The sequence below is a fragment of the Halichoeres trimaculatus genome, unplaced genomic scaffold (assembly GCF_033239565.1).
Source record: "Halichoeres trimaculatus isolate MK-OKI-2021-1 unplaced genomic scaffold, fHalTri1.1 fHalTri1_scaffold_15, whole genome shotgun sequence".
Lineage (NCBI taxonomy): Eukaryota > Metazoa > Chordata > Actinopteri > Labriformes > Labridae > Halichoeres > Halichoeres trimaculatus.
Genome location: NW_027437193.1, coordinates 19,201,398 through 19,226,802, shown reverse-complemented (window position 1 = coordinate 19,226,802; position 25,405 = coordinate 19,201,398). Strand labels below are relative to the sequence as shown.

Sequence of the window (25,405 nt, the reverse complement as noted above, 5' to 3'; positions counted from 1 at the left end):
TGAATCTCACTTGCTGCTTTATGTGTGCTGTTTAAAAAATATGGTGCAAAATCAAAACTTCAGATATTAATTCCACCTCTGTATTAGCAGCTGACATAAAAAATACAGCCAAAGGTTACAAAATTTTCGATAGCAAGAGCAATTAAAATATTTCTAAAGTGTAATTCGTAAGGGCATTTTTATTGGCAATTTGCTAACCAAGATGATTTATTTTCAAACTATTTTCTTACTTTGACTTTTCTCGGAAAAGAAAGAAAAAAACATAGTAACCTAGCTCAATGACGAACGCGGTTAATTTAATGTGAGGGTGAATGAATGACATGCGTTATTTTTGCAACGATGTTCGTATTTCTATTTCAAACTATACAGGGATTTCGATCCAGAAACTGGTGTGCTGTTGGAAATGTTGAGATTATTGTTAATCTTTCTTGAGCGGAACACTTATCGGCGCTTTCACGTGTAAGACCGGATCGTTTAGTTGTGTACACAGGAAGTGAATTCAAGTCATCCAGGCAGATCTCATTTTCCCAGTTAAACCACTGTTTTGGATTCTTTGATATTTCTTTTGGAACCATAGTCTACTCATAATTCAACATGCTGATCAAAGTAAAGGTAAGATCATGGTTTAATCTCTGATTGTTCTTCTCCACCGACTGCTACATGCTAATGTTAGCTCGCCGGCTAACATGACTAACCGGTCCGCTCCACTGTGTTTGGGCCGGGGGCAGTGACTCATTATATTCTCGTTCACATTTATTGGACATTTACACTATGATTTTTTTTTAAATTATGAGAAGCTCTGCTCTATATAAGGTTGAATTTACAATAAGCTAAATTAAGGCTGGCTACTATTTTGATCCCTAAAGAGGAGCCATGTTCTTTGATGGCTTGGTCCTTAAATTCAGTCACCATCCAGGTTTACACTACCTTTGTAAAGAGAACAAATACACCTGAGAATCAAGGGATAAATTCGGCGGGGAGCATCACTTTACATCCGTTTCTGCTTTACATTACTTTAATATTAAGCTAATCGATTTAATGATGATGGGCTGACGTCATGTAGTTTCGATCCCTGCAAAGTGAAGTAGGTCGACGCCGGCTGAGAAATAAAGGGCCGACATCAAAATTCAATCAAGCATTCATATTTTAGGATAACGACTAATGAACACACTAAAAAGATATTTATTAAAACTGTTTAAAAGTTAAACAACAGCCAAAATATTAAAATAGCAAATCTATTGTAGGTTGAATAGACCAAATAAAATGCATAAATGATAAGATACGATTAAAAATGAAAGATAAACTAAAGCACTCAGAATGCCAAGATGCCAAAAAGATAAACAGATAAATACAAAGGAATGAGACGATAAAATAATCAAATAGATAGAGAACATTTACGATAAAAAAATTTAAACGAAAATTCAGATAAAAAAATAGAGTTTTATGTTTATGTCTCAAGTTATAAATATCTGCAGTTCCTCTGAGATACTCCAGCTCCCCCGTCTCGGAGCATAGCTGCTGTAACCTGCATCACCAAAAGTTTTAGTTCTTCTTTGAGGAAAACAGCCAAAAGAGAGGACCCAGAAAATCTGAGAGGCCTTCTTGGCTTTTAAACTAAAAGTATTATCAAGAAGTGATTGTGTAGCTGTTTTTAGCCCCATCTCTTTTACATAAAGAGACACAAATTAAAAGCACCCTTAAGACACTTAATAGTGACTGAATTATACCGTTTTTTAGTTTTTACACAACCCAACAAAAACCTTTATCGTAAATACTAATGCTGTTCTGGTGCATTCTATCAACTGCACAGAAGAGCCGCTAGATAAAGATCTTCAATTCAAGCAATGAAGAATTGTAAACAGAAATAGGACTGCTATTTTATCATAAATGTTTAAATATCACAATAGGAGGATTTGAAATGATTAGGCTCCAGAAATCTTAATACATTTGCAGTTAATCAGAAAATGATTAAAAGTATATATTCAATGTTCTCTCAACTAGTACGTACATAATACCTCAACAATTGGATGGAGGCTTGTACATTATATAGTAGGGCTGGGCGATTATGGTAAAAATAAGAATCCCGATTATTTTAAGTGATACTGAAATCACAATTAATATACACAATTGTTCATTTGTTCAAAAACTTCAGTACTGATTTGAACACAACTTTAAAGAACCAGCAAGTGGCACATACAGTATTATTGATACACATAAGTCACACACACTCGCTGTGGCTGCACATGGAACACAGACGAGCTATGAAGCACAGGAACTTGCATACATCTACACTGTGTGGCATATTAGTTGTTTTTCTTCGATTATATTGTTTTTATGATTGTCAGATGACAAAATTGAAATCACAATTAAAATCCAATTAATTGTCCAGCCCTATTATATAGATATTTATAGACATGCTTTTACACTGTGTTGATTCAGTCAGACTAAGCTGAATCTAACCGTAAGCTTACCTCAGAGAAACGTGGAAAATTTTGAAAAAATGTATATGTACAAGAACGACACAAAGACAATGAAGACTTGAAGTTATTTTAGCTGATATGCGTTTATATGGTTAAATGTCATATAGTTTTGAAAGAACAATAACGGATAGAATGAAAAAGTATCATGATGCTGTTTTTTTTTTGTTTTTGTTATGTGCAGCTCCCTATAGGAAACCCCCCTCAATGCATGTCAGAGTATTTCTAAAAGTATGGGTGAATATCTTTGCAGTCGTCATAGAAAAATGGACTTTGAAGCCAGTCACACCTAAACGTTCCCACAGGACACTTTTTTGCTTTTACTCCCCACATCCTGTTTTCAAAAACCCAACAACAAAACAAGAACTAAAACAACCTGATACAGTCATAACAATCACAGTTATCTCTGTCTGAATGTCTTTGGTGATTTCTGTTATGATTGAATCTGTGTTGCCTTTTTAAGAACATTTTCAGTGGCAGTCCAGCTCTTACTTAAAACTACTTCACCAAATTTGATCGCACAACAAACCTCAAATAGAAACAAACACAAAGTCTCCTTTTTCGGAGAACTCTGCCCTGTCTTCATTTAAATGTTATGAGATTGTAATTTTTACCAAACTATCATTAATGTGCCGTCATCTTTCTGTTTCAGACTCTGACTGGAAAGGAAATAGAGATCGACATTGAGCCAACAGACAAGGTGAACCATTGTTTTCCCCTCACCTGTTAAATCTTACAGTGCTTTTCTCTTTCTAATGTGTTTCTTTCTCTTTTGTGAATGAAGGTGGAGCGAATTAAAGAAAGGGTGGAGGAGAAGGAGGGGATTCCACCACAGCAACAGAGGCTCATCTACAGCGGAAAACAGATGTAAGTAGTTTCCTAAGAGCTGTGTCTTTGATACCTCTAGAGTGCTTGTGTCATTCCTTAACCCTCTCCTCCTCAGGAATGACGAGAAGACAGCTGCAGACTACAAGATCCAGGGAGGCTCAGTGCTCCATCTTGTGTTGGCGCTAAGAGGCGGCTCCGTGCTCCACAGGCCCTACACACTCCTGACCTCCTTGTCTTGATTCACTGTTGCGATTGGGCCAGCCGAGTGCCAACGCTTTAGGTTCCAGTCACAGTCCGACCATGTTACAGCACTGAGATGTGACATCCCACGCTCCTGGGCCGACGCAAACACAAAAATCCACCAACAACAAAGATAAAAGGACATTCTGATTCCTCTGTAGATGTTTTTTTCTTTTTGTAAACCCACATTGGCTTTCTGAGTTTGACCTGTTGATGAAGGCATCCATGCAGTACAAAAGACAGTTTGAGAACACTGTGGTCTTTTTTTGCTTGTGAATAAATGCTGAAGTTGACTGTTGCCTCGTTGTCTAACAATCACATAAACACAGAAACAAGTCAGAGCTGAGGATTCTGAAAACTGATTTTTATTAGAAAATGACATGAAACTGAAGATTTAAAGACACAACTGATAGAATACTTCTCCAGCTCCTCTCTTTACAGTAAATGTAGTGATCTGAAACAGTCTGGTAGAGATTGCACTGAAGTTCATGAGGAGCACCATAACTGACACCTTCAGGATATCCAGTGTTTTACAACAGAGCTCCATGTTAAGAGATGAGACTTTATTAAAGCTGATCTGAGTGTTGTTCAAATACAAAGGGGTGACTTATTTTTTTTTACACATCTTCCAAACTCTTATAATTGTGCTTATTTTCTGAAAAGGTAAAATTTACATCTTTAGACAGCACATCGTCTGTCTTCTATACAGTTCTGTAAACAGCATGTGAGGAGAAACTGCTCAATGGGAGTGATAATAACATGTTTGTAAATAACACCACTTACATTTAAAACCATTCCTTTGCTTCCAAAACTAAACATAAAAGCATTTTCTGTACATGAGTAAACCCGCAGTTCTTAAGAGGATGAAAGGCACAGGGGAATTACTTAAAAGGTGGTTCAACTGATCAAGGCTTAAAAAACAGGAACAACTGAAGACGAGAAAATACAACACACACGGTTGTGTTTAAAATCCTACATCCTTAAATCTTAAAGTCAAGTCTTTGCCTCTTCAAGTGAAACTTAGTGTGCTGGATAATAGTATATTTTCTTAGTGGTGGGTCATTAGTGAGCATTTTTATCTCAGTGAAGTTGGTGAAAAAAACACTCTAAGGGAGTTAAGGTTATTCTCTTTATGAGACAAATTGATCTGGTGGCTGAATCTTAAAGACACAAGAAGTAAATATTTATGAAATTTAAAACCCTGCATCGTTAAAACTTTCAGTTACCAGATTTGATAGCTAAAACCCAGATATGGATTCAGTATTTTTCTTTTAGTATCATTTTCTTAAGCTTGTGCCACGTGTCAAAGAAGGTCATCCAACACTGTGAGGTCATGTGATGATTTCCTGTGAAGGAAAGCGTGACCTCCAGTTGTAGACCGCAGTGTCTCAACATAACTAAACCTTTGCTCAGTGAGAGATGATCGTGATGCCCACAGACTGTCCACACAGTCACGACAGACTGTGCTGCTCCAGTCAGAGTCCAGGGAAAGAGTCGATCTGAACCGTGTCCTGAAATGCTGAGCCTTGTCTGGTGTAAGATACGCGGACCCTCATCTTCAGGTTCACCTGATGGATGAAGATTCAGACAAATAAACTTTGCTTCATCTGGGAAAGTTAATCACTGAAAAGTTTTAAAGCTGGAACATTATGCTCTCTTAGAATGATGCAGTGAGAATGTTGACTTAACGTGTGTATTAAATTTAAAGGAAGGGTCTGCAGGATTTTTGTTATATATTAACATCATTCAAATTAAGCTCCTCCTCCTTGGCTCAGTGCACACGGCAGCGCACACCCACTGCCTCCAACCGTGACAACATGAACACACTCACTAGCCCAGCAACCACCCGTAGCACCTTATTTCTGTGCAGGAGAGTCTCAAAAGCCGTGCACCTGAATTTGCATCTTAGCACAAGCTAATTATGGGAATCTGACACATACCCGGTTAGCAGAAAGCCAACGTGCTGCTCTCTAAGTGCCTGAAAGCTTCACCCTCATTTAGGAAAAAGCTTTATCTGTTTGGCGTTTCGTTTCACTTTGTGTCTTTTTCCCCCTATACCACATCTACAATTGTAGCTGCTCAGGATAGCCTTTTGCTACACTTGCTATAATTAAGATGGGGAGTCACTTGTGCACTGGGCAGGCTGTGATTGGCTGAGGTAACCACGCTTACTCTCCGCCCAGAAACGTCCAAATACAACCAAAACATCAACATACAGGCTGAGGAGGGGGTTCGTGGCAGTTGCAGACACAGACACACGTGTATTGAGCCTTGAAGGATGATAAGCAGGATTATTCCTGTAAAATTTGACTTTTTTTTTTTTAAAGGAAAATCCTGTACACACTACCTTAAAATTTGATTTGAAGGACTTCTTTTCTCTTTTGCAGAAGAAGTTTTCAAAAAGGAGAAATTAGTTTGGTGTGACTGTTTCTGTTATAAAATTAGCATTGCAGAGGTTCTTGGTATCTTCCAGTGCTCAGAATCTCTTATCAGGATGAAAACAATGTTATCTCAAAGTCTGGTGTCAAACCCACCTTGTTAGGGTTGTTGAGGATGACCATCTGTGTCACCTTAGCTGAGCCGTGAGCAGGCAGAGAGTCTCCACTGGGAGCCTTCATGTGTAACTGGACGCTCTGTGGGGAGATCAAATGGCACTTTGAAGTTCACAGCACTAAAACATTTGCATTTTTCACATCTCTGCTGGCTTTCCATAAGAAACATGTCAGTGTGTAAAGTCCTGCCAGCAACATTCAAATTGTCAGAAACAGTGTGTGTGTGTGTGTGTGTGTGTGTGTGTGTGTGTGTTTTAAAGTATCAGCTGAGTGGCTCTGGGGGATATCAAACCTCAAAAATGCGTACCATGCTGCAGGCCTTTGAAAGTTTTATCACACCTTGGAGGTCAAAAATCAGCCCACAGAGACGGCTGTGTGTCAGTGAGTGTATTGCTACATGATAAACAGGAAGAATAGGCAGCAGGGAGACAGACCTTGGGCACTGCAGCCTGCAGAGTGAAGCTGCTAATGTCTGAGTCGCTGGAGTTGGAGGCTGTCAGTGTGACTGTGAGGCTGGTGTCTGACTGTTTCTCACAGCCTAGTGTCAGAGTCACGGCGTCTTTCTCATATACGGACACTGTGGGAGCTGAGGGGAAAATAAACAGTTTCAAAAAACAGACACAGGACAGTCAGAGAAGTTAACATTGGTTCAGTGCAGCAACATTTTAGTCTCCCTACTCCTCTAAAAGTTGTTTGCATGTGTGTATTACAGGTCAGACCTGGTGTGACGGGAACGGGCTCTAACCCTCCCAGCAGATCCAGCAGGTCTCCTCCAGCGGAGCTTCCTGTGCTGATGGGAAGACCAGGCGCTGAACCGCTTACTGCTGGGCTGGGCTGCAGAGTCTCATCAGAGCCTCCCAGCAGGTCCAACAGATCACACACCTGAAAATGGAACTTGGTTTTATTTTACTGTATTATTGTTAATGGTAAAGTGTACTGCTTTTACTTCCCATCTGTTGTATGCTGCAACAAAATTCCCCCCCTGGGAATAAATAAAGTTTTATCTTATCTTGCATCCATAAATAACGGGTAAACAAAACTAAGTTGTAAAGAAGTATCCTTCCAAGAGTTCAAATGGCTTGAAACGTAGAATCACATCACTGATGATACTGAAACCTTTGCCATTATATTTCAGTTCACCACTGTGTTCTCACTCTTTTTCATTTTTGTAGATTTCACCACAAAAAGTTGCAGCACCTGCAGCAAAACATCAATGTTTTATCATGATGTGCATGAAAGCAGGCCCAGAAAAAAGTGTCAGCACATTAAAGCAAGCATGGATTTATTCACTGGGAAACAACAAATAACGTCATATTGATACTGAAAATGATTCTGGATGAAGCTGCAGCCTGGCCCGTTGATGCTGAAAAGTGTACCCTTGACTCTCACAAATCAACAGGAGACAATTTAAAGGAGGTCAGACGCAGAGAAAGGGATCAGAAGATGCCCAGGTGTAACTAACCTGGTTTGTAGGTTGTGGCGGCAGCAGTGACTCCGCCTGCTTGAGTTTGGCCGGCTGTATTTCTTTAACAGCTTCTCCTGTTCCTGTGGACTCTCCGTTGGTGTGACCTGGAGAGTTCTTTTCAATCACAGGCATCCTCTCCAGCACTGCCGCTCTACAGACAGGAAACAGAGTTTAATGGCTTTATATAAAGACAAACCGTCAATACCCACTTTCTGCGTACACCTCAAGTGACTGGATCATGAGTGGACCACATCAAGGACAGACTGAGGCCACACACAGAAGAGAGACACAGTGGTCCACAGTGGTGTGTCAGTGTTTACACTCATGGTGGGCTAGACTAAGGCCAGCTTGTGCTCCTTGTATCACCAAAAGTAACTTGTAAATAACATACAGTTTAATTACATGCTAAATAAAGTATTTTCTATTCTATCAATCACAAGCTGTGACTGGAGACTCATTTGAAGGTGTGTGATGATGCCAAGAGTAAATGCTTGAACTCTGAGCTGTCCACTCATGATCAAATCAGCCAGGATGCAGCACACCACCAGGTCAGATCACTTCCTGGAAATTGTGGTAAGCATGATGAAGAGCAGGTAAAGCTTTGCATACCTCATGTGGTCGTATTTTTTAAACAGAGCGTTGTATTCAACTGCCCTCTGCTGGAGCTCCACATCGATACAGCTGCCGTAGATGCTGACGATGCTTCTGATCCGACTGAAAGGAGGAAGGAGAGGAAGAGAAGGAGTTAGAGAAGTGTTCAGAAACATTACTGCAATGATTCAGAGATGATCTAAATCTGTGTAATTTCTCATCAACTCCTAACAGTTTTATGTTTGTTCCCGAGTTTTGTTTAAAACTCTCTGTTCAATCATCTACCTTACCCCGAGGCCCTGCGTCTTCATACAGGGATGTGTCATTCAGGCTTTCCTGCAACATAGTACCCTTTTGTGTTTCATGGTCACTAAAGCTGAATGTTCCCAAACGAGGACCTAATTTTCAAAAATTTCAAAACGCATACCCAGCAAAAGCAGGGGTTTCTGGTAGGGGTGCACCGATCACTGGCCTATCACCAATCTTTGAAAAACCTGACCTGCGGATACAGATTTAGTCGGATACCGATTTTAATTTTTTAAATTTTTGTAACTGACAGAATATATCTTCAATGTTCCAGCCTTATTTTATTGAAAATCATTGAACAATACCTGTGAAACAATAAAATCTGTATGTTTTAACTTAAAAAAAAAACAATAAAGTGTCCCGAGTTTTAGCAAAAAGCAACAATGGCTGGCTGTCAGATCAGTTTCATATGCAAGGATGGGCCGATCACCAATCCCTGATCACCGATCCCCCAAAATTAAGGCAATCAGTCAATTGATCGATTAGTGCATGTCTAGTGTCTGGAGGTTTAAAACCTTGCAATATACACATTGTTGTGCAATAGTATTCATTGCACTGATGAACCTGTTAGGGACAGTACCCTTAGTGTAGTACTCTCAGTTTTGCTCTTAATATAAGACAAAAAAGCATCTGGTCGTTGTTAAACAGACACATACGAAAGGAATGTAACAGAAACAAAACAAAATGCTGATTCAAAACGTTTCAATTGTTTTTTCCAGCCACTTTTAAGTTGAGAAAGCTGAATTCGCTGATATATGGAGCAGGGGCAAGCATTCAAAGACAGGTTATATACTCACCATAAGCTTACAGGTTGTAACCACAGAAACTGGAAATAAAGGACTACATGCTTCTCTGAGTTCATCACTGTGTTCTGGATCTAATACTGTGCATCAGCAGTATCAGCCTGTGTGTGTGTGTGGGTATGTGTGCTGCAGTGTTCCTTACTCCACATTATCAGTGATGCGTGTGCTCAGTTTCATGGTGGCCGTTAGTGCAAAGCCTCTGGTTGCGGGGGACGACATATGGGACTGCAGAACTGTTTCCAAAGCGTCCAGGACGTCGTCTTCAGTGACCTGAATTAAGAAACAAGTCAATTTAGACTCTAAAATTCTGCATCAAATCTTTTCATCAAATTAAAACTGGAGGTAAAAACAGAAGATTCCAGCTCCTGGCATTTAACAAACTGACTATTAATCTTCATCATGTGGAATATCACTGTTCTTTATCGTTGTCTTATGTCATCTTAAACATGTTACCAGGTCTAATTCAAAGTTTTTCTTCCCGCTGGTTTAACTGTTAACCCTTCCTTAGGTGTCGTACTATCATATATCCCTCCTATCTTAGGTACTGTTTTATTGCACTCCATTGCATTCACTCACAACTGTATCATCATCTGTGTTTACATTTCACTCAACATTACTTTATTTAAACTGTAATTTATGAGCAACTTGTCACTGGAATATCCTTCAGGGTTATCAGAGTCATCTTAAGCATTGGATACATTCACTCTGCTAGAATCATGGTTTAAGGAGTGAGTCAAACTGTTGAATGAATTTTTAATTTAGACTTTCATCACCTTTTAATATCACTGAATAATTAACCTCTGAGTAAAGTCTTTGAGTGTATTTTGTTGTATTAATTATCTGAGCAGGCGCTACGTGTACCTGAACAGGCTCCGTCTCCTGACACTCCCCTCTCAGCAGCAGGTCTCCGTACTCTCCTATACACCAACACGCAACCTGCACCAGAGATTGCTGCACACACAGATATTTTTTTCACATAGATTAATCATAAAATAAAAAAAGAGTAGACAATTTTTAAAAAATCTTTATCCCTGCACAGCTGTATGAAACACAGTTTCCCACAATCCCCTAAAGGTCAGGGCAGTGGATGATGTGAAACTGCAGCACTCTGCAGATGAGTAAATGGCCACTGCTCATCCGACTTTGTTCCAAAAATAAACCTGGCTGCATCATCAGCCGTTTTTAAACTGAAAGCTCTGCAATTCCCTCTGCTGAGACATCGCAGCAGCTCTGTCTGACACAGACGCCAGCGTTTCAGACACTATTCAGCCAAAATGCCAAAACGATACAGCCATGAAACAATACAATCTTAAAATGATTGAAAAAGTAAAGAGAATACAATGATTGATAATGATCTTTCAAAAATATCTTTATCTGAATTCAGATAATAAGAGTCAAACAAATGAAAAGATCAGCTTTTTTTGTATTTTCCGCAGCTTTTTCCAGCAGAATGTGGCAGTTAAACTGCAGGATTCTCCTTTACATTCAAGTTTTCTTGGGTTGTGTTTTTTCCTTGGAAGCATCTTCCATACTTTTTGCTTTATGGTGTTACTGTGGTAGACGGTCTTAAGTTTGTTTCCTGTGTTTTCATTCTGTTTGATTTGAGTGACATACAGGGTTCCTATCACCTATTTGTGATCAGTACATATTTTACTTTATACGAACCTTGACTTAGCTGTCTCTAGCTAAATCAAAACATATCAACGACCTTGCAAATGCATGGAATACTTTGTGTTTCACAGAAAACCTGTTGTACTCTTTCTTTGATGGAGTGGTCTGTGTTTTTGCAGTCTTTGATTTTGGGTGATATGGGCTCAGCATGGAAACAGAAGAAGGATTGTTTTGTACACTGCAGAAAACTGAAATCTTATCAAGTGTTTTTGTCTTTTTTCAAGTAAAAATTGTCTTATTATACTCAATATGAGCCACTTTCAACTTATCAATCCAGAAAAATGTCTTGTTTCAAGTTATCAGAGTACAAAAATGAGGTTTGAATCACTTGTAACCAGTAAAAAAAATCTGCCAATGGAACAAGAAAAAATTGCTTGAAAATTTCCTTGAGACTAGAACAATGTCTTAATACAAGTAACTTTTCCCTTGTTCCATTAGCAGATTTTTTTTACTGGTTACGAGCAATTCAGACCTCATTTTTGTCCTTAAATAACTTTAAACAAGACATTTTTCTGGATTGGTCATGTGAATTTGGCTCATATTAAGTCTAAAAAGGAATTTTCTTCTGAAATAAGACAAAAACACTTGATAAGATTTCAGTTTTTGCAGTGTAGATGTCCTGCACAATTTCCTGGATCTATGAACAAACCCTGTGGGAAGTCATCATCTGGTTAACAAACCTGTGTTTGAAAGTAAAGAGCTGAACATTTACTGTATCATCCAGTTGTTTTGGAACCAGAGGTGCCAACATTTGAACAAAGGATGGATGAACTTTGCTGTGTGTCAACAATCAAACTGGTTGTTTTCTGCGGTTGTCCCCTGCTGACCTTTGGGTGGATTAGAGGCTGAAGGAACATTACATTGGATCTAATTTTTAGAGATTATTTCTGGGGCAGTTTCATGTCTCAGCTGAGAGAGGAGAACAGTGGATAGAGCAGAAAATCAGAGTACAACTGCTTCGTATACCCACTGAGCGAAACCTGCTCTCTGCATTTGGATCACTTTTGAAACCAGGACATGTTTTCACTTCCTTTTCACAGCCTGTCCTCATAAGTCCACTTTCCAAAACCTGAAGTGCTCTGCTGTGGGAACAGGAGGCTCATAGGAGAGACTGACTGAAACACAAACCTGAGTGATGTCCGTGAGCAGAGCTCTGTACAGCTTGTGGACGGTGTAACAGTGCAGCTCTGAGGCGTTGGTGATGAGCTGGATCAGGTTGGGGACTGTCTCATCCCTCACGTCACCCCCTGCCTGACGGAGCGGAGATCAGAGTCAAGCACAAGCACAAGCCCACTCACACACTCACACACACACACACACACACACTCACACACACACACACACACACACACACACACACACACACACACACACACACACACGCACACGCCATCCCATCAGCCAGACAGCTGGGCTGAGTATTTGGGTCACTCTTCATTCTCCCAGACACAATGAGCTCACATGGGGGTCGTTTCCTTCCCTGCTCATTTCCACTACACCACTGAAAGGTATTTACAGATTAGGGTTCAGTTTTAATTAAGAAGACACGCCCCTCTTCCTCTTCTTCTTTATCTATACAATGTTTCAGAAAATAAGTGAAAGATTTGAGCAAGCATCCACTAACTATTTAATAAATGAAGCAGAAAACAAGAAGTAAGGAAGCAACAGTGAGCCAAATTAAACTCATTAATGTGGATTATTCACAACCAGGAGCTGCATGTAAGAAAGGATGAACAGAGCAGGTGCTAATCTTTATTTAGGAGTCACAAATTTACTGAGCAGCCCTTTTACAAGCAGCCCCTGCTTCAAAATTTTGACCCTGTATTCCTGAAGTTACTGCGTCTTGGGTGATCGGATCCTAAATGGACAGCTTTAAGTGTAGGTTCACATGGAACTCAGACATTTCTGTGTTTTTAGACCTGATATTAACACATGTCCTGGTGAAGGCTCAGAAATGGACAGCTCTGAGCACGAGCATTCACATTTTGCATTATCTCGTGCTTCCAAATGTGTTTCCAGAGACCACTTATGATCAGGTCTACCTTTCCTGATCTGTATGCAAATAAAACACTGAGCACCGCTCTTCTTGCTGAGCTGATTACGGTTCCCTACAGTTCAGTGGTTCACAGGTGAGGTACAAGTGCTCCATTACAGATCGGAAACAGAATGACAATTAGTGAATGGGCAGGCCCTTTTCAAACAACCAAACAACTGCTTGGTTGAAATGTGGCTTAAGAGAGCTGACTGATCAGGAGGTGGTGCTACTCATTCAGTGCTTTCCCAAGGTTTACAGCCTTGGGGGGGCGGTGATGTTGTTGGCAGTGGGGGGGTGTTAGCCCAGGAGAGCAAGTGTTGCATCTTCATAGAAAAGGTGCTGGAAAATGTTTCTTGTGCTGTTTTTCCAGCTCTCTGTCCGCTTTACGGAATGAGCTTGTCTTTGTGTGTGTAAATGCACGCATGTGTTTGTGTGCCTGCGAACGTGCCGTGCACAAAACAGTGCGAGGAGAAATGTGAATGTGACGTTGTACAAATAACATCCTATCGTGTAAATTACATAAACATCATAAGATTATTTAGTCTATTAAATTAAAAAAACAAAAACAAAGTAAAGACCTGATTTATGAGAGAGGTGTCTCTAAATCACTGATCAAGCGCTATATTGAAAATGAAATTATCTCGACTTCCAGGAGGGGCCTCCGCACTATCATTGATCACTTATTCAGAACTCAATCTGCTCCGAAGCAGGTTAGCTATTCTGAATGAGTTTCTGAGCGAGTTATCCAGGTAAGAAGTGAACCAGTGTCCTAAGAAGGAAAATCCAAGGTGAAGCTTGAAGCTACCTGGATAAAGGAAATCCAGCTTCATAGGACAGGCCCCTGTGTTTGCACTGTTGACAGAGACTCTACATCAGTTTTGGAATAACTTTATGTATCTAATCTAAAGTGGAGACTGGAAACCGATGTGGCACACTGAGATGAATCAAAACCTTTGCACTCCAAAATGCCCATTTTTGATCAGTTCATCAGAGATACATGCAACCTCAGGCATCAACAGGGTGTGTGTCAGAGTGCAGCAGAGTGAGCAGCTCAGTCTGTATTTACCGTGGTGAGGACATGCAGGATGGTGTCAATGTGCCAGCGCTGGGAGGGTGCATACCTGACAGAAACAGAGACACACACGCTCAGTAGTGCTCGAGGGGCTGTCTCACATATGTACACCACTCTCACTCCAGGAACACACGCAAAACAAAACACATAGAGGAGCAAGAGGGATAGAGAATAGACACAGAGGAGACTCTTTATCATTGCTGAAAGAGACGTGAGAGGAGGCAGACACAGAGTGAGACATGGAGACACGTACAGTGCACTTGAAGCACAGACTCGATTTGTTACAGCTCAACAGCTGCATCACATTAATGGTCACATTATCTCGTCCCAGCTGGGGATGGCGAGGTTATTAAACGTCTCTGTAGGCAGATGATGGTATGTGTGCCTGCATGCATAGATTGGTTTGTGTGTGTGTGTGTGTGTGTGTGTGTGTGTGTGTGTGTGTGTCCTGAACATATGTGTGCAGTGTGTTCCTCACCTCTCTGCAGCGTTGAATATGCCACTAGCAGCCTGAGCCCTGAGCTCAGGGGGGCAAGAGGAGAGGAAGAGGAGCAGTTCCTTCATCATGGAGCGGATGTTGGAGGCTGACACCAACGCTAGAGACAGATCCAACGCACGGCTGGAGAGCAAGTTAAAACAGATCGATTGATGATCACTATTCACATGCAGCACTTACTGTTAAACTGTGACTCTGCTGTACATAACCTAAATGTTGACACGAGGCAAACAAAGATCAGCTGCTCAACGAAAATTACTTCAGTAAGATTTTTATACTAAATAGCTTTTCAAGACTGGTGATGCTACTTATCTAAAGAAACCCTTGAAGTATCAATTGACTTGTTTTGGTGAGAGCACCTTAAAATAACCAAATGTGTGATCACGTAACAAGACTCTTTTGTGTCACTCACTGTGGAGTGCTGAGCCATGGTGATTGCTCGAAGACTGCAAGGGAAGCTCAGCTTCCTCTAAAATGTCCCTAAAAAAGTGATGATATGTACTGCTGTGTGTACATCTCATTGACTAAATATGCGCTAGAATTCCTTCATCTTTTGTTCAGAATCAGCTACCTATCACAGGTAACTGGATCGACCTTCTTCTCATTCATCCCCGCAGCGTCTCAGCGCTTTGACACAGTCGTACGCTGAGCGTCTTCTGACTTCAGCGGGGAAGCTTAGAGTGGATTGTTCCACTGCGGAAACTGGACGGTCATTGGATAAACACTGGGCTTTGTCCAGCCCATCGGACGCTCAGCGTCTCTGGGGGTCTATGAGACAGTGGGCTGGCCTGGACACTGGGCTTATGCATAATGATTGGATGATCTGTCTGAGGCTGAATTCCTTTTTGATTGACAGTGAAATGAGCCAGTCAGCCATCTTGAAGTATAACCCTCCACCTGAGCGTCTTCTGAGTTCTACATTAAGTTGTTCTGGACTGATCCGGAGGCTTTATCGATCCCCAGCGAGTTTACATTTCTTAAAAACAATGAGCGTTGTGTTTAAAGATTCTCTCTCTTTTCACCAATAAGCAGCTACAGCTACAGCTGCAGAGCTTCTCCCCCTATCACTCACACTTACAGCCTGCAGGTGTAGAGAGGAGCTTCTCCTGTTTTAAGCGGCTCAAGTCTTACACCTGCAACACAATGGGCCGTTAAAGCAGTTTAGCTCTGCTGGCCATTGAGAGAACACCAGAAAAATCCCTGGAAAAAAACACCTGGTTGGTACGACAGTGTCACAGATAATTTTCTTTAAAAGGAATGGAGGGTAGAATTTAAATTTAATTAAATAAACAAATTTATGAGCTTCCCCTTGACTGACCAGCAGCCGCCACTGGTGCTGAGACATCCTAACCTCTGTGGAAAACCAGCTGTGACAAACAAAAGGGGAAAGGTGAAAGGCACCGTTTGACAGAGGCATCCTGGTCCTTCAGGCAGTCCACGATAGTCCCCCTGTGACGCTGCACTGCATTGTGGTCCGTCCCCACTATCTTCTGAAGAGAGATCATGGCAATGTAGCTAAACATGCAAACAGAGCAGAGCAAATAAAGTTGTCAATGTTTATCTTCATCCTCCACATTTCATCAAGTAAAGAAATAATAAACTTTACACTACATCCAAGATTAACGGCAGCACTGTACAATCATTACTTTATCCACTCAAGATGATCAATAATTTATCTTTCTACTTGAAATGTCTCATGAAGTATTCATGTGAGCACGGGGGGAGATGTTATCGAGCTGAATAAACCTGTCCTGTAACAATCACTCAGCCACAGAGCGGTTCAGGGGCCCTGCAGGTAGAACCAGACAGGCCTGCCTGACCACACAGCCCAGATGGAGACAAACTTCAAAAAGAAAACAACAACACAAACACCCCCAGGTCTCCTCATCGTCTGATGATTAACGACATGTCCCAAAATGAAGAGATCAGCCTTATAATTCTGATAGACACCTGCTGGTTTGGCTCCAGTGAAAGTGATTAGTGAGCTCAGACTGATAGCAGCCTGCGGGAGGTTTCTCTCTCACACTGCTGTGAGTTTGATGTTGGCTTTGTGGAATGGAAAAGGTAAAATGACCCAGAGAGATAACAGAAGAGGGAGGGGAATGAGGGAGGACAGGAGCAGAAACACATTGAGAAAATAAAAGAAGAAAAGGGACCAACCGAATATTTCTGTCGTTGTTTAGGAGAAATCTTCCCAGGATGTTTACAGCAAGAACCTGAAGCACAGGGCGACAAAAGCACAAATGCCTTAATCAATTTTTTCAATCAAGTTTAACTCCCAAAGGAAATTTTACTGTCTGATTGTTCCACAGTAACAGTACAATAAGAGCATCGATGCTTGTGAAATATAAACTATGAGGCAGAGAAAAGTGTTTAATTTGTGAGAACACTGTTCATTATTGCAAAAAAGATTTGGAGTGCAATAAATAAACAATATAGTAGCCTTCAAGCCTAAACAGATTTAATTTCTAACTATAAATCAGCACCAATTACTCTGAGTGTGGCTGTGGCTGATGGATGGCTTCATAATAATGTGAAAGTATGACCATTATACTCAGGCCTCGGTCACAAATGGAAATCTGCTGAGTGAGAGGGTAACTCTTCATGAACGGCTAATAAATTAAGTCATTCAGTCTGAATTAGTCTGAATAGAATTTAATATCCAGTCAATTCAGACTGGCATAGTGTGTTTATTTCAAATGCTCATGTTACAATGAGGAAGTAAAAGTACAGAGTGTGGGCTTTTCATCATAATTGAACTTTTGTTTCCCACACAGAGAGGAACGTTTCCTGTGTCTCACCCTCAGGCCGCTCTCTGACTTGATGTCCAGCACGGTGAGAACTGTCTCATACAGCACTGCGTTGCCGACAGTCTTCGTGCTGTCAGTGTTGGTCGCCACCTGTGTGACAAGTCATACAAGTCAGGTCATGAGTCATCCAACTGAATACATTTAATCATTAATAACCATCATCTCTGATCCATGACATTCACTTCTCTTCCATAAACTGAAGACATGATTTAAGTCACATTCACTGTTTTGATGATGCAGTCAAACTGTGTGACTGACATGAGTCCAAACACGAGCAGTGATAGCCTTAAGGGACTAAAAAAAAACTAGGAAGTGAGTGACGTTAGCCCGCAAGTGTAAATGTCAACAGAGATTGTGAAGTGTGTAATCTAGCAGTGCTGGGTAACCTGAACTTTGAGCATAATACAACATACAGAATATTTAAATCACCATGATGTCAATGCTTTGTTTGTGGGCTGCTATTTTAGGCTTTTGGTCTTTGCTTCATTTGTTTTTTGATAACAGAATGCACCAAATATGGATCACAGGGTCATATGAGTCATGCCTCTGTTGACAAGCTGTTGTTTATTCTGCTGTACAGAGATTTAAGCTGAATTAAGACCCTGAACTAAATAGACAATGTTTCCTGAAACAAAAACTTAATATAATTGCGTTCTTTTTTTTTAGTACAGCAAGCCTTGTACCTGAGCTAGTAGGTCATTCATGGCGTCGCTGGCTGCTTCGTTGTTGCGACCCAAAATCCTCAGCAACCTTAAGATACGAACCTGAGGAAGGATGCCACAGAGAGTGAGATGATGGAGGAGTTGTTAAAGCGAGCAGAACAAAGAAAAATGGAGAGAAATATCAGGGGAAAAGAGTGTGTTTGGTAGTGAGACAAAGGGAGTGGTAAAGATCAGATATAAGTAATATGTCTAATTTTAAAGCCTTGACAAGTACTCGAAGCATTTTGGGCTCATACTGGGATAAAGTTGGTAAAATAGCAGAAAAAAAAATCAAGGTGCCATTTCCAAGGTCAAAGAAGGAGAAACACCAAATAACAGTGACATATCCTATATGGCTTTCTGGCCAATGTTGCTGTGTTTCATGGACTCTATCCTTAATTTAAAAAAAAAATCTGTAAAACTCTTTAACAAGCTTTGAGTCAAAATAAAAATCCCAGGTCACGTTTGGCGGAGAGCATTGTCATTCCTGAACAGGTATGGGTACCGAACTAGGTACTTTTATGGGTACCGACCAAATCCTGTCAAAAGTACTGGGTACAGATTCACATAAAATCAAAAGGTACCATGTTTAGGTACCTTAACGCATCCTAGTGACTGTGAGGGAGTGAAAGAGTAGGTGATTTTCCATGCTGGACATGAACACAAATTGCTACTTTTTACCACAAGAACACAAAAAAAGTACCAAAAATCGGTATTGTTGAGTACCGGTACCAATTACCAGGTATCAGGCATCGGTACGTAGCGTTTTAAATGTGAAAGATACCCATCTCTTTTTTTGAATGCCCAAACTCAACCTGTTTACAGTCAAGCCGAGGAGGGACTATTTGTGAGCACTGGTTGGCTTTTAAGATTTTCATTACAAAATCGATTGATGTCTCATCATATCCAGTATCATTAAAAATACAACAAAATGACATTTTTTGTCATTGTTGAGTCAAAAAGTGGCATAAAAGTAAGAGAAGGGCAAGACATATGTGTAAAAGTACGACACATCTGTTTTCAGTCACAAAATGGACAGCTATAACAAATCTACATGGGTGGATGGTTTGCAAAATAAGTGTGGCTGCAGACTTACCTGGAGGAAGGGATCACTGATTCCTGCCACATCGTGCTCTGGAGAATAACCGGAAATGACCAAACCCTTCATGATCTGAACCAGATCTGGGACTGTCTAAGATAGACACACAGCACGAAAACATACCACCTCAAACACAAAAACAAAGAGTGTGGACATACGAAACTTGTCAGACTAAGAGGTGTTAGTGTGTTTGTCCTTCTTGTACCTTCCTGAAGCGCTCCAGGGTCTCTGGATTCTTCTCACACAGCTCAGTGATGAGCACCACAGCACCGTGTAACACACCTACAGGTACATAGAGACAAATCCACAGGAGATCAAGAGATTTGGGGATCAGCGAAATAGGTTATGTGTAACTGTTAGGCGTGGTGCAAAAGTTGATCAGCTGACCGTGGTTTTTCTCAGAGAGGAGAGCTCGAGCGGCTGGGGTGAACAGCTCCCCAAGATCGTTGACTTTTCGCACAATGTGAACAGCACACAGAGCGGCCTAAAGGAACAGACGTCAACAGAAAAAGCATCACTACTACAGGAGATGATGGGTTACAGAGAGACACTGCTAGCTTCAGTTCAGAAAGTGCAATAAAATCTGTTTACCATAGAAGACATGAATCACTGCTGTATCAATCATAATCAAAAACTTGAGTCTCAGTCATAAACTTATGCATCCTATTTAGTATTCAACCAGCAGAGACTGTAGATAAAGATGTATTTACATTACTAAAGACTGCTGAAAACAAAAACTTGAAGTCCCACCTTCTTCTTTATGTAGGAATTGGACGCTCTGAGCAGCCGGTCAATCTCTGGTGCCAGATCTCTGCACATCTCAGCTGAACCCATACAAGCCAGAGTGCACAGCGCCAGAGACTGCACATACTGGTTACTATGGGAGAGGTCACTGCAGGAGACACAGACATAATAAAATCAGTAAACAGCTGTTTTTATTATTGCATAATGTTCATTGACTTCCTTAAATAATCAGAATGAGCTATGTTTTTTGGAGTCTGAGTGATTAATGCTGCTCCCCCCGTTGGAGATGAATACACTAAGATCATGTGATTTATAATATGCTTGTTCACAAACTTGTAAAAACTTGTTTAAACATGTTCATTTTAGTAATTCCCCAAATCCTCATCATTATTTTCTGAGACTGACTCTTCTCTGGGGGATTCACTTACCAAAAATGACACTATTACCTCCGCCAAGGCGGTTAAGTTTTTTTTTTGTTTTTTCTTTCTTTATTTATTTATTTTTTGTGTGTGTGTGTGTGGGGGGGGGGGGGGGGGGGGGTCTGTTTGTTTGTCTGTGAACAACATAACACGAAAAATAACGAATGGATGAATGGCTCTTGATGAAATTTTCAGGAGATGTTCAAAATGGGATAAGGAAGAAGTGATTAGATTTTTGGAGGTGATCCGGATCACCATCTGGGTCCAGGATTTTTTAGAGGATTCTTTATCATTGTGAGATAGGGCTGTTTTCACCATATGTTTATATAACTCCACCATAAATGGTCGAATTGCTTTGCAAAACTATACAAGACAAGGTCACCATCATTTCTGACAGATGTAAAAGTACAATCCAGAACTAGGCAATATTCTGGATACTAAGATCTGGAATATGAAATATGTACTGGGTCATCATAATTTTCAACACTGTCATGTAACAAATTATCATACAAACCTGCAACTAACACTAAATTGTAGCAGACAGTCTGCTGAAAGGGAGTACAACATTAAAGTAGGACTAAAGTGTTGCGTGACAATCACAATATACTTGGCAGAGGTCTGTACTCTCCGAGTGCTTTTCTATTTTCTTTAACAGACATATCTGAAGAGAAAAATTTGGTTTCACTTTTATTTCAAGAACTAAATTTAAACAACACAACACACTGAAAAAAAAGAATTGGCTAGAAGTCCTTTATCACAGACAGCTGGCTACACCTGGGTGATTCAAATAGTTCACCTTCACTCCTAGAGGCAATGTCATCATTGGTCGATAGTCAGGGGCTTCTTGCAAGAAAATGTAAATCTGTCTCGATGTCAAGTTTGAATTTTGGTGTTTCAGGCTTCGCTATTATCTAACGTCATCTGGATCCACATTTGTCCTTCTCTTTAACTGAATACTGTGTGAAACTTCTACTCTTTGGCCTTTTCCCAAACAGTTAACTGCATCTGGGCTTCTCCCAGAACCACTAAAAGCTTTAGGACAAGCTTTATCCTCACTTATGAAGTGGTTACCTTGAGTTCTATTCACAGACTTTGTTAGACTCATATTTCTCATTGAGGGTCAGAACATATTTCAATACGTTTGCAGATTTCAGATCAGAGTGACAGTTCTTACTTCTTGATGGAGTTGGTAATGAGCAAACTGGCATCCTGTTTCTCATCCAGCAGCATCATGGCTCCCAGATACCCCACTCGCTTCTCACTGTAGCGAGGGCTGGCTATCATCCGAACACACTCCATCTAAAAGGAAGAATGACAACTTCACTTTACTGTGAGGTCACTTAAAACAGGGACAGTTCCTCTGTCTTTGAAGCTCAGTGAGGAGGTCAGGCCTGGGTCTAGAGCTGCAGACCAGGGGCTGGGGGAAGGGAGCTGTCTGTGTGTGTGTGTCCAATTTTCAGACATGAGTTAGCAATACTGCAGACTTTCCCTGAGGGAATCAACCACATTACCCCGTATTATACTGACAAAGAACTCTTAACACCAGCAACCTCATGACAGGTATTAGTAAAATCCTCTCACCTGACCAAAGTGAGCAGGGTAGCCCAGCATGTGCACATATAGAAGCTTGGCCAGGTTGTGCGATCGTCCCCCATTGTCTGATTGTCTGAACTGGGCCCGGATGGCTGCACACTCTCTCTGGATGACACCCCGCTCCTCACACTGCGTCCTGGCTGACCTGATAGCTCGGATCATCTCCTGCAGGGGGACTGATGGAGACATGGCTGTGTGTGTGTGTGTGTGTGTGTGTGTGTGTGTGTGTGTGTGTGTGTGTGTGTGTGTGTGTGTGTGTGTGTGTGTGTGTGTGTGTGTGTGTGTGTGTGTGTATGTGAGTGTGAATGTGTGTGTGGATGGGTGGATTTGTGTGTTGTTGTGCATGTATGACGTGTTAAAACAGAACATTAGCATAGAAAAATGTACTGAATATAGAGATAAAGAGTGATTGGCTGGTTTTACTTCCTGGATCTATATACATCTACATGTTGGGACAAAAACAAACAAACACACCTCCTAGCAGGTGGCTCACCTACATTAGATAGAGTAAAATGTAAATATTTAAGTGGGCTTTACACTTTGAGGATCTAAAATTAGACATTTTAATCCAACTTGGAATAAAGGAAAAAGCTACCCCTGTTTAAAAGCACAGAGCACAAATCCTATCATCTCAACACAGCATAGTTTGTATTCTTGCCATTATGGAATAATTATCTTGTGATCTAGACAACAAACCCATAGGCTGGTCACTGTGGCTGACCAGACCAGGATATGCCTTCACTTACAAGTCCAGCCCTGTCTCTGTGTTTGTTTTGTGCTTTAACAATGCTGGAGACACAAGATACGATCAACTGATGTTCAGTCCAACCCTGAGAGACTAACTGAAATTAACTCATAAATCATACGCCTGTAAGTCTGCTTATGGCTCTTGTACATAGCTGAACAGTTACTTCCTTATAATCTTGCATCATGGAAGGAAACTAGAGTTGAAATGTTTGCAGGAGAAGTGAAAGCATGCCTGATACATACAGTGGAGGCCAAAGTCATTACAAGGTACATGCTAAAATCCTGAGGTTGATTTCAATACCTTTTTAAGACTTCTTCAAAAACCTTTAAAAATGTTTTAAGACTTTATCGCAACTTTCAGTTGTTGTTGGCATCCACTTTTTAACAGTTGTAGTTTACAGTTTTACAGAAATGATGTAAGCTAAGGAGGAATAAAGCTTGAAAGAACAAATGAAACTAAAGGAAGGTTTATCAACACTCCCACAACAAGAAACAGCAGTTATTTAAGGCCAACTTGCTGAAGAAAATGAGAAATTATTTAATCATTTTTAAAATTTAGGACATGTGCCGGAGATTGTGTGATTTACTTTTTGTTGTATTCAATTTCTCTTTATGAAACTAGAAATGACATTATTTATAGCTGGTGTTTATACCGCTCACAATCCTTATTGTTGAATTTTATTGTAACTAGAGTCTTTATGTATTTTTTTTTATTCTATTCTTTTTTATTTTTGTATTTTTCTACTGACTCCATTGATTTCTGCTGTTAACACAACAATTTTCCAGTTTGGGATCAATAAAGTAACTATATTCTTTTCTATTCTATTCTATTTTAGAACTTTATTGGCTGAATGTTTAACGTCCCAATCAGGGGACAGCTGCAAGGAGGAAAATAAATATTCATGGATATTTTTTGGGTCAAAGCTTGAATACCTATGAAACTTAATACCTCATAAAACCACAATTAAGACTTTTTAATACTTTTTAAGGCCCTTAATTTTCCCAAAATTGATTTATCCACTTTTAATACTTTTTAAGACCCCGTGGACACCCTGCATTAAAATGCTTGGCGTTTGACCTGTGAAGTTTCAGTAGTTATTTACAATTGGCAATTAAAATTCTCATCAAATGATGGAATATACAAAAAAAGTTATCTTCATGTTCTATATGCCATAGAATAGAGCTATTATAAGGAGATTGGGTCTCATTCCATATAAATGATGGACTGGCCTCCTCAAGTTAGGACCTCAGCCCCATCCAGCAAATCTGGGCACGTTGTAAAGTAAAGTGGACAGATCTGTTGAACATTAAAAAGAAAGCCTTTGGCTTGAGTTGCAGAAGGCATGGGATAATAACATTAGTGCTGAAGTTCCCAAGAGATATATTGACACTGTGCCAGAGACATGCTGCAAAATGTGGACACACCAAATATTAAAGTTAAAAGTGGATAAAAAACAACGGCATCTTCCATGATCATGATTTTAAGGCAAACAGAAGTCAGTACTTTCAGCTCTGTCAGGTGTTAAACGGGAAGCACTGCAATGTATACACGTTATGTGTGTAAATGTAGTTTTAAAGCATGGATAGAATTATTCCAAAGGATTGCAATGTGGATAAACCTGTGCTCATGCACCCAAATGCATGTTACAGGCAGGAGACGGGCATCAAAACATAGTGGATTGTGTATTAACCGCCTTTTCCAGATAAAACTAAAGAGTGACGAAGCTATGACGACTTTATAACTATCTTGAACCAGCTGAAGTTAGACCAACTTCTTAAACCACCTCAGTGCTGAACACTGACCTCTGCTTCTACTGACACACTGCTGCTGCGTGTTGAATTCATTCCTCTGTCTGCTTTAACACAAACTTACTGTCAAATACCTGCGGTCACAGGAATTAACTTTGGTTAAACTACATCTCAGTCAACGAGTTAACAAACAAACAACCCTCCAACCCTCCTCCAGTCCACAGTACAGGTCAGAATAATGAGTCAGGGGCTAGCAAACAGATCGAGCACAGCTAACCTTCAGATGCTGTCAGCCCAGCTCAGAGAGATTGTCGCTACATAGCTAGCTCTGTTAGCTTCACAGCCTGTTTATATTCACAGTGAAACTACAGAATAAAATCATACCTGTACACTCTACAGAGTCCCCGGTATTTGAGAAGAAAACCGGTCCAGCCAAACCCCCAACACTCGGCAGCAGTCAGTTGGCTGGAAACCCTAACACTGTGAGCCCATGTAGAGTCAAGTCAACGACAACAGCCGTGCAACTTCCGGTCAAAACTTTCAAAATAAAAACGTTTGCTTGAAGTTAGGGTTTTACGTTCTTTGGCTTATCATAAATGCAATGAGCTAAATTGTGGCAGGGGAAGCTCATTTGAGTTTTCCAACTTCATTTCAGCTGCGTTTTAGAAGTAGTGCAAGCTCTCGTAATCTATTTAGTGTGACTGTGGTTTCCACACGTCATTACTTCATAACGCATATTTAAAAATAGCTCTCAAGCAAAGTTTGTTTACTAGGGTTTTTAAAACTATCAATGCCAAACTTGGAAAAAAGAAAATAATAGAAAACAAAGAACATTAAATAAACACAAACAGTGTGGTTTTTGTGACTTTAATAATATAATCTTAGAAAAAAAAAGCTGTTTCTCTAGAAAAGATAAACTATTTAGCCGATTATAGTGGGCTTTTTTAAACAAACAAGACAATAGAATCCAGGATACATTTTAATTTTCCCTAGAAATATCTTATAAT

The 25,405-nt window shown here is 40.3% G+C and overlaps 2 protein-coding genes across 2 annotated transcripts; one reads left to right on the top strand and one right to left on the bottom strand.

Moving 5' to 3' along the window:
* The first annotated feature begins 450 nt into the window (after positions 1–450).
* nedd8l (NEDD8 ubiquitin like modifier, like) lies at positions 451–3,923 on the top strand. The gene is made up of 4 exons (XM_074688160.1): positions 451–612; positions 3,130–3,177; positions 3,262–3,344; positions 3,421–3,923. Exons 1-4 carry the CDS (start codon positions 595–597, stop codon positions 3,542–3,544), a joined length of 273 nt encoding a protein of 90 aa, XP_074544261.1. The 5' UTR covers positions 451–594; the 3' UTR covers positions 3,545–3,923.
* A 17-nt stretch (positions 3,924–3,940) lies between these two features.
* ap1g2 (adaptor related protein complex 1 subunit gamma 2) lies at positions 3,941–24,921 on the bottom strand. Its single transcript, XM_074688157.1, has 22 exons — positions 24,783–24,921; positions 21,891–22,093; positions 21,484–21,608; positions 19,897–20,038; positions 19,534–19,630; positions 19,352–19,428; positions 19,144–19,239; positions 18,030–18,110; positions 17,338–17,436; positions 16,697–16,752; positions 15,938–16,051; positions 14,519–14,659; positions 14,035–14,089; positions 12,062–12,184; positions 10,124–10,213; positions 9,405–9,532; positions 8,172–8,276; positions 7,560–7,713; positions 6,817–6,979; positions 6,532–6,683; positions 6,080–6,178; positions 3,941–5,113 (listed from the first exon to the last, which is right to left on the bottom strand). Exons 2-22 carry the CDS (start codon positions 22,089–22,091, stop codon positions 5,021–5,023), a joined length of 2,391 nt encoding a protein of 796 aa, XP_074544258.1. The 5' UTR covers positions 22,092–22,093; positions 24,783–24,921; the 3' UTR covers positions 3,941–5,020.
* Positions 24,922–25,405: the final 484 nt, after the last annotated feature.

Coding starts and splice junctions, on each gene's coding strand:
- nedd8l (XM_074688160.1), top strand. Junction 3,178..3,261: donor ACATTGAGCCAACAGACAAG/GTGAACCATTGT, acceptor TTGTGAATGAAG/GTGGAGCGAATTAAAGAAAG. Junction 3,345..3,420: donor ATCTACAGCGGAAAACAGAT/GTAAGTAGTTTC, acceptor TCTCCTCCTCAG/GAATGACGAGAAGACAGCTG.
- ap1g2 (XM_074688157.1), bottom strand. CDS start 22,091: ATGTCTCCATCAGTCCCCCTGCAGGAGATGATCCGAGCTATCAGGTCA. Junction 12,185..14,034: donor TCCTGCATGTCCTCACCACG/GTAAATACAGAC, acceptor CCGCTCCGTCAG/GCAGGGGGTGACGTGAGGGA. Junction 10,214..12,061: donor TGCTCACGGACATCACTCAG/GTTTGTGTTTCA, acceptor CTGTGTGTGCAG/CAATCTCTGGTGCAGGTTGC.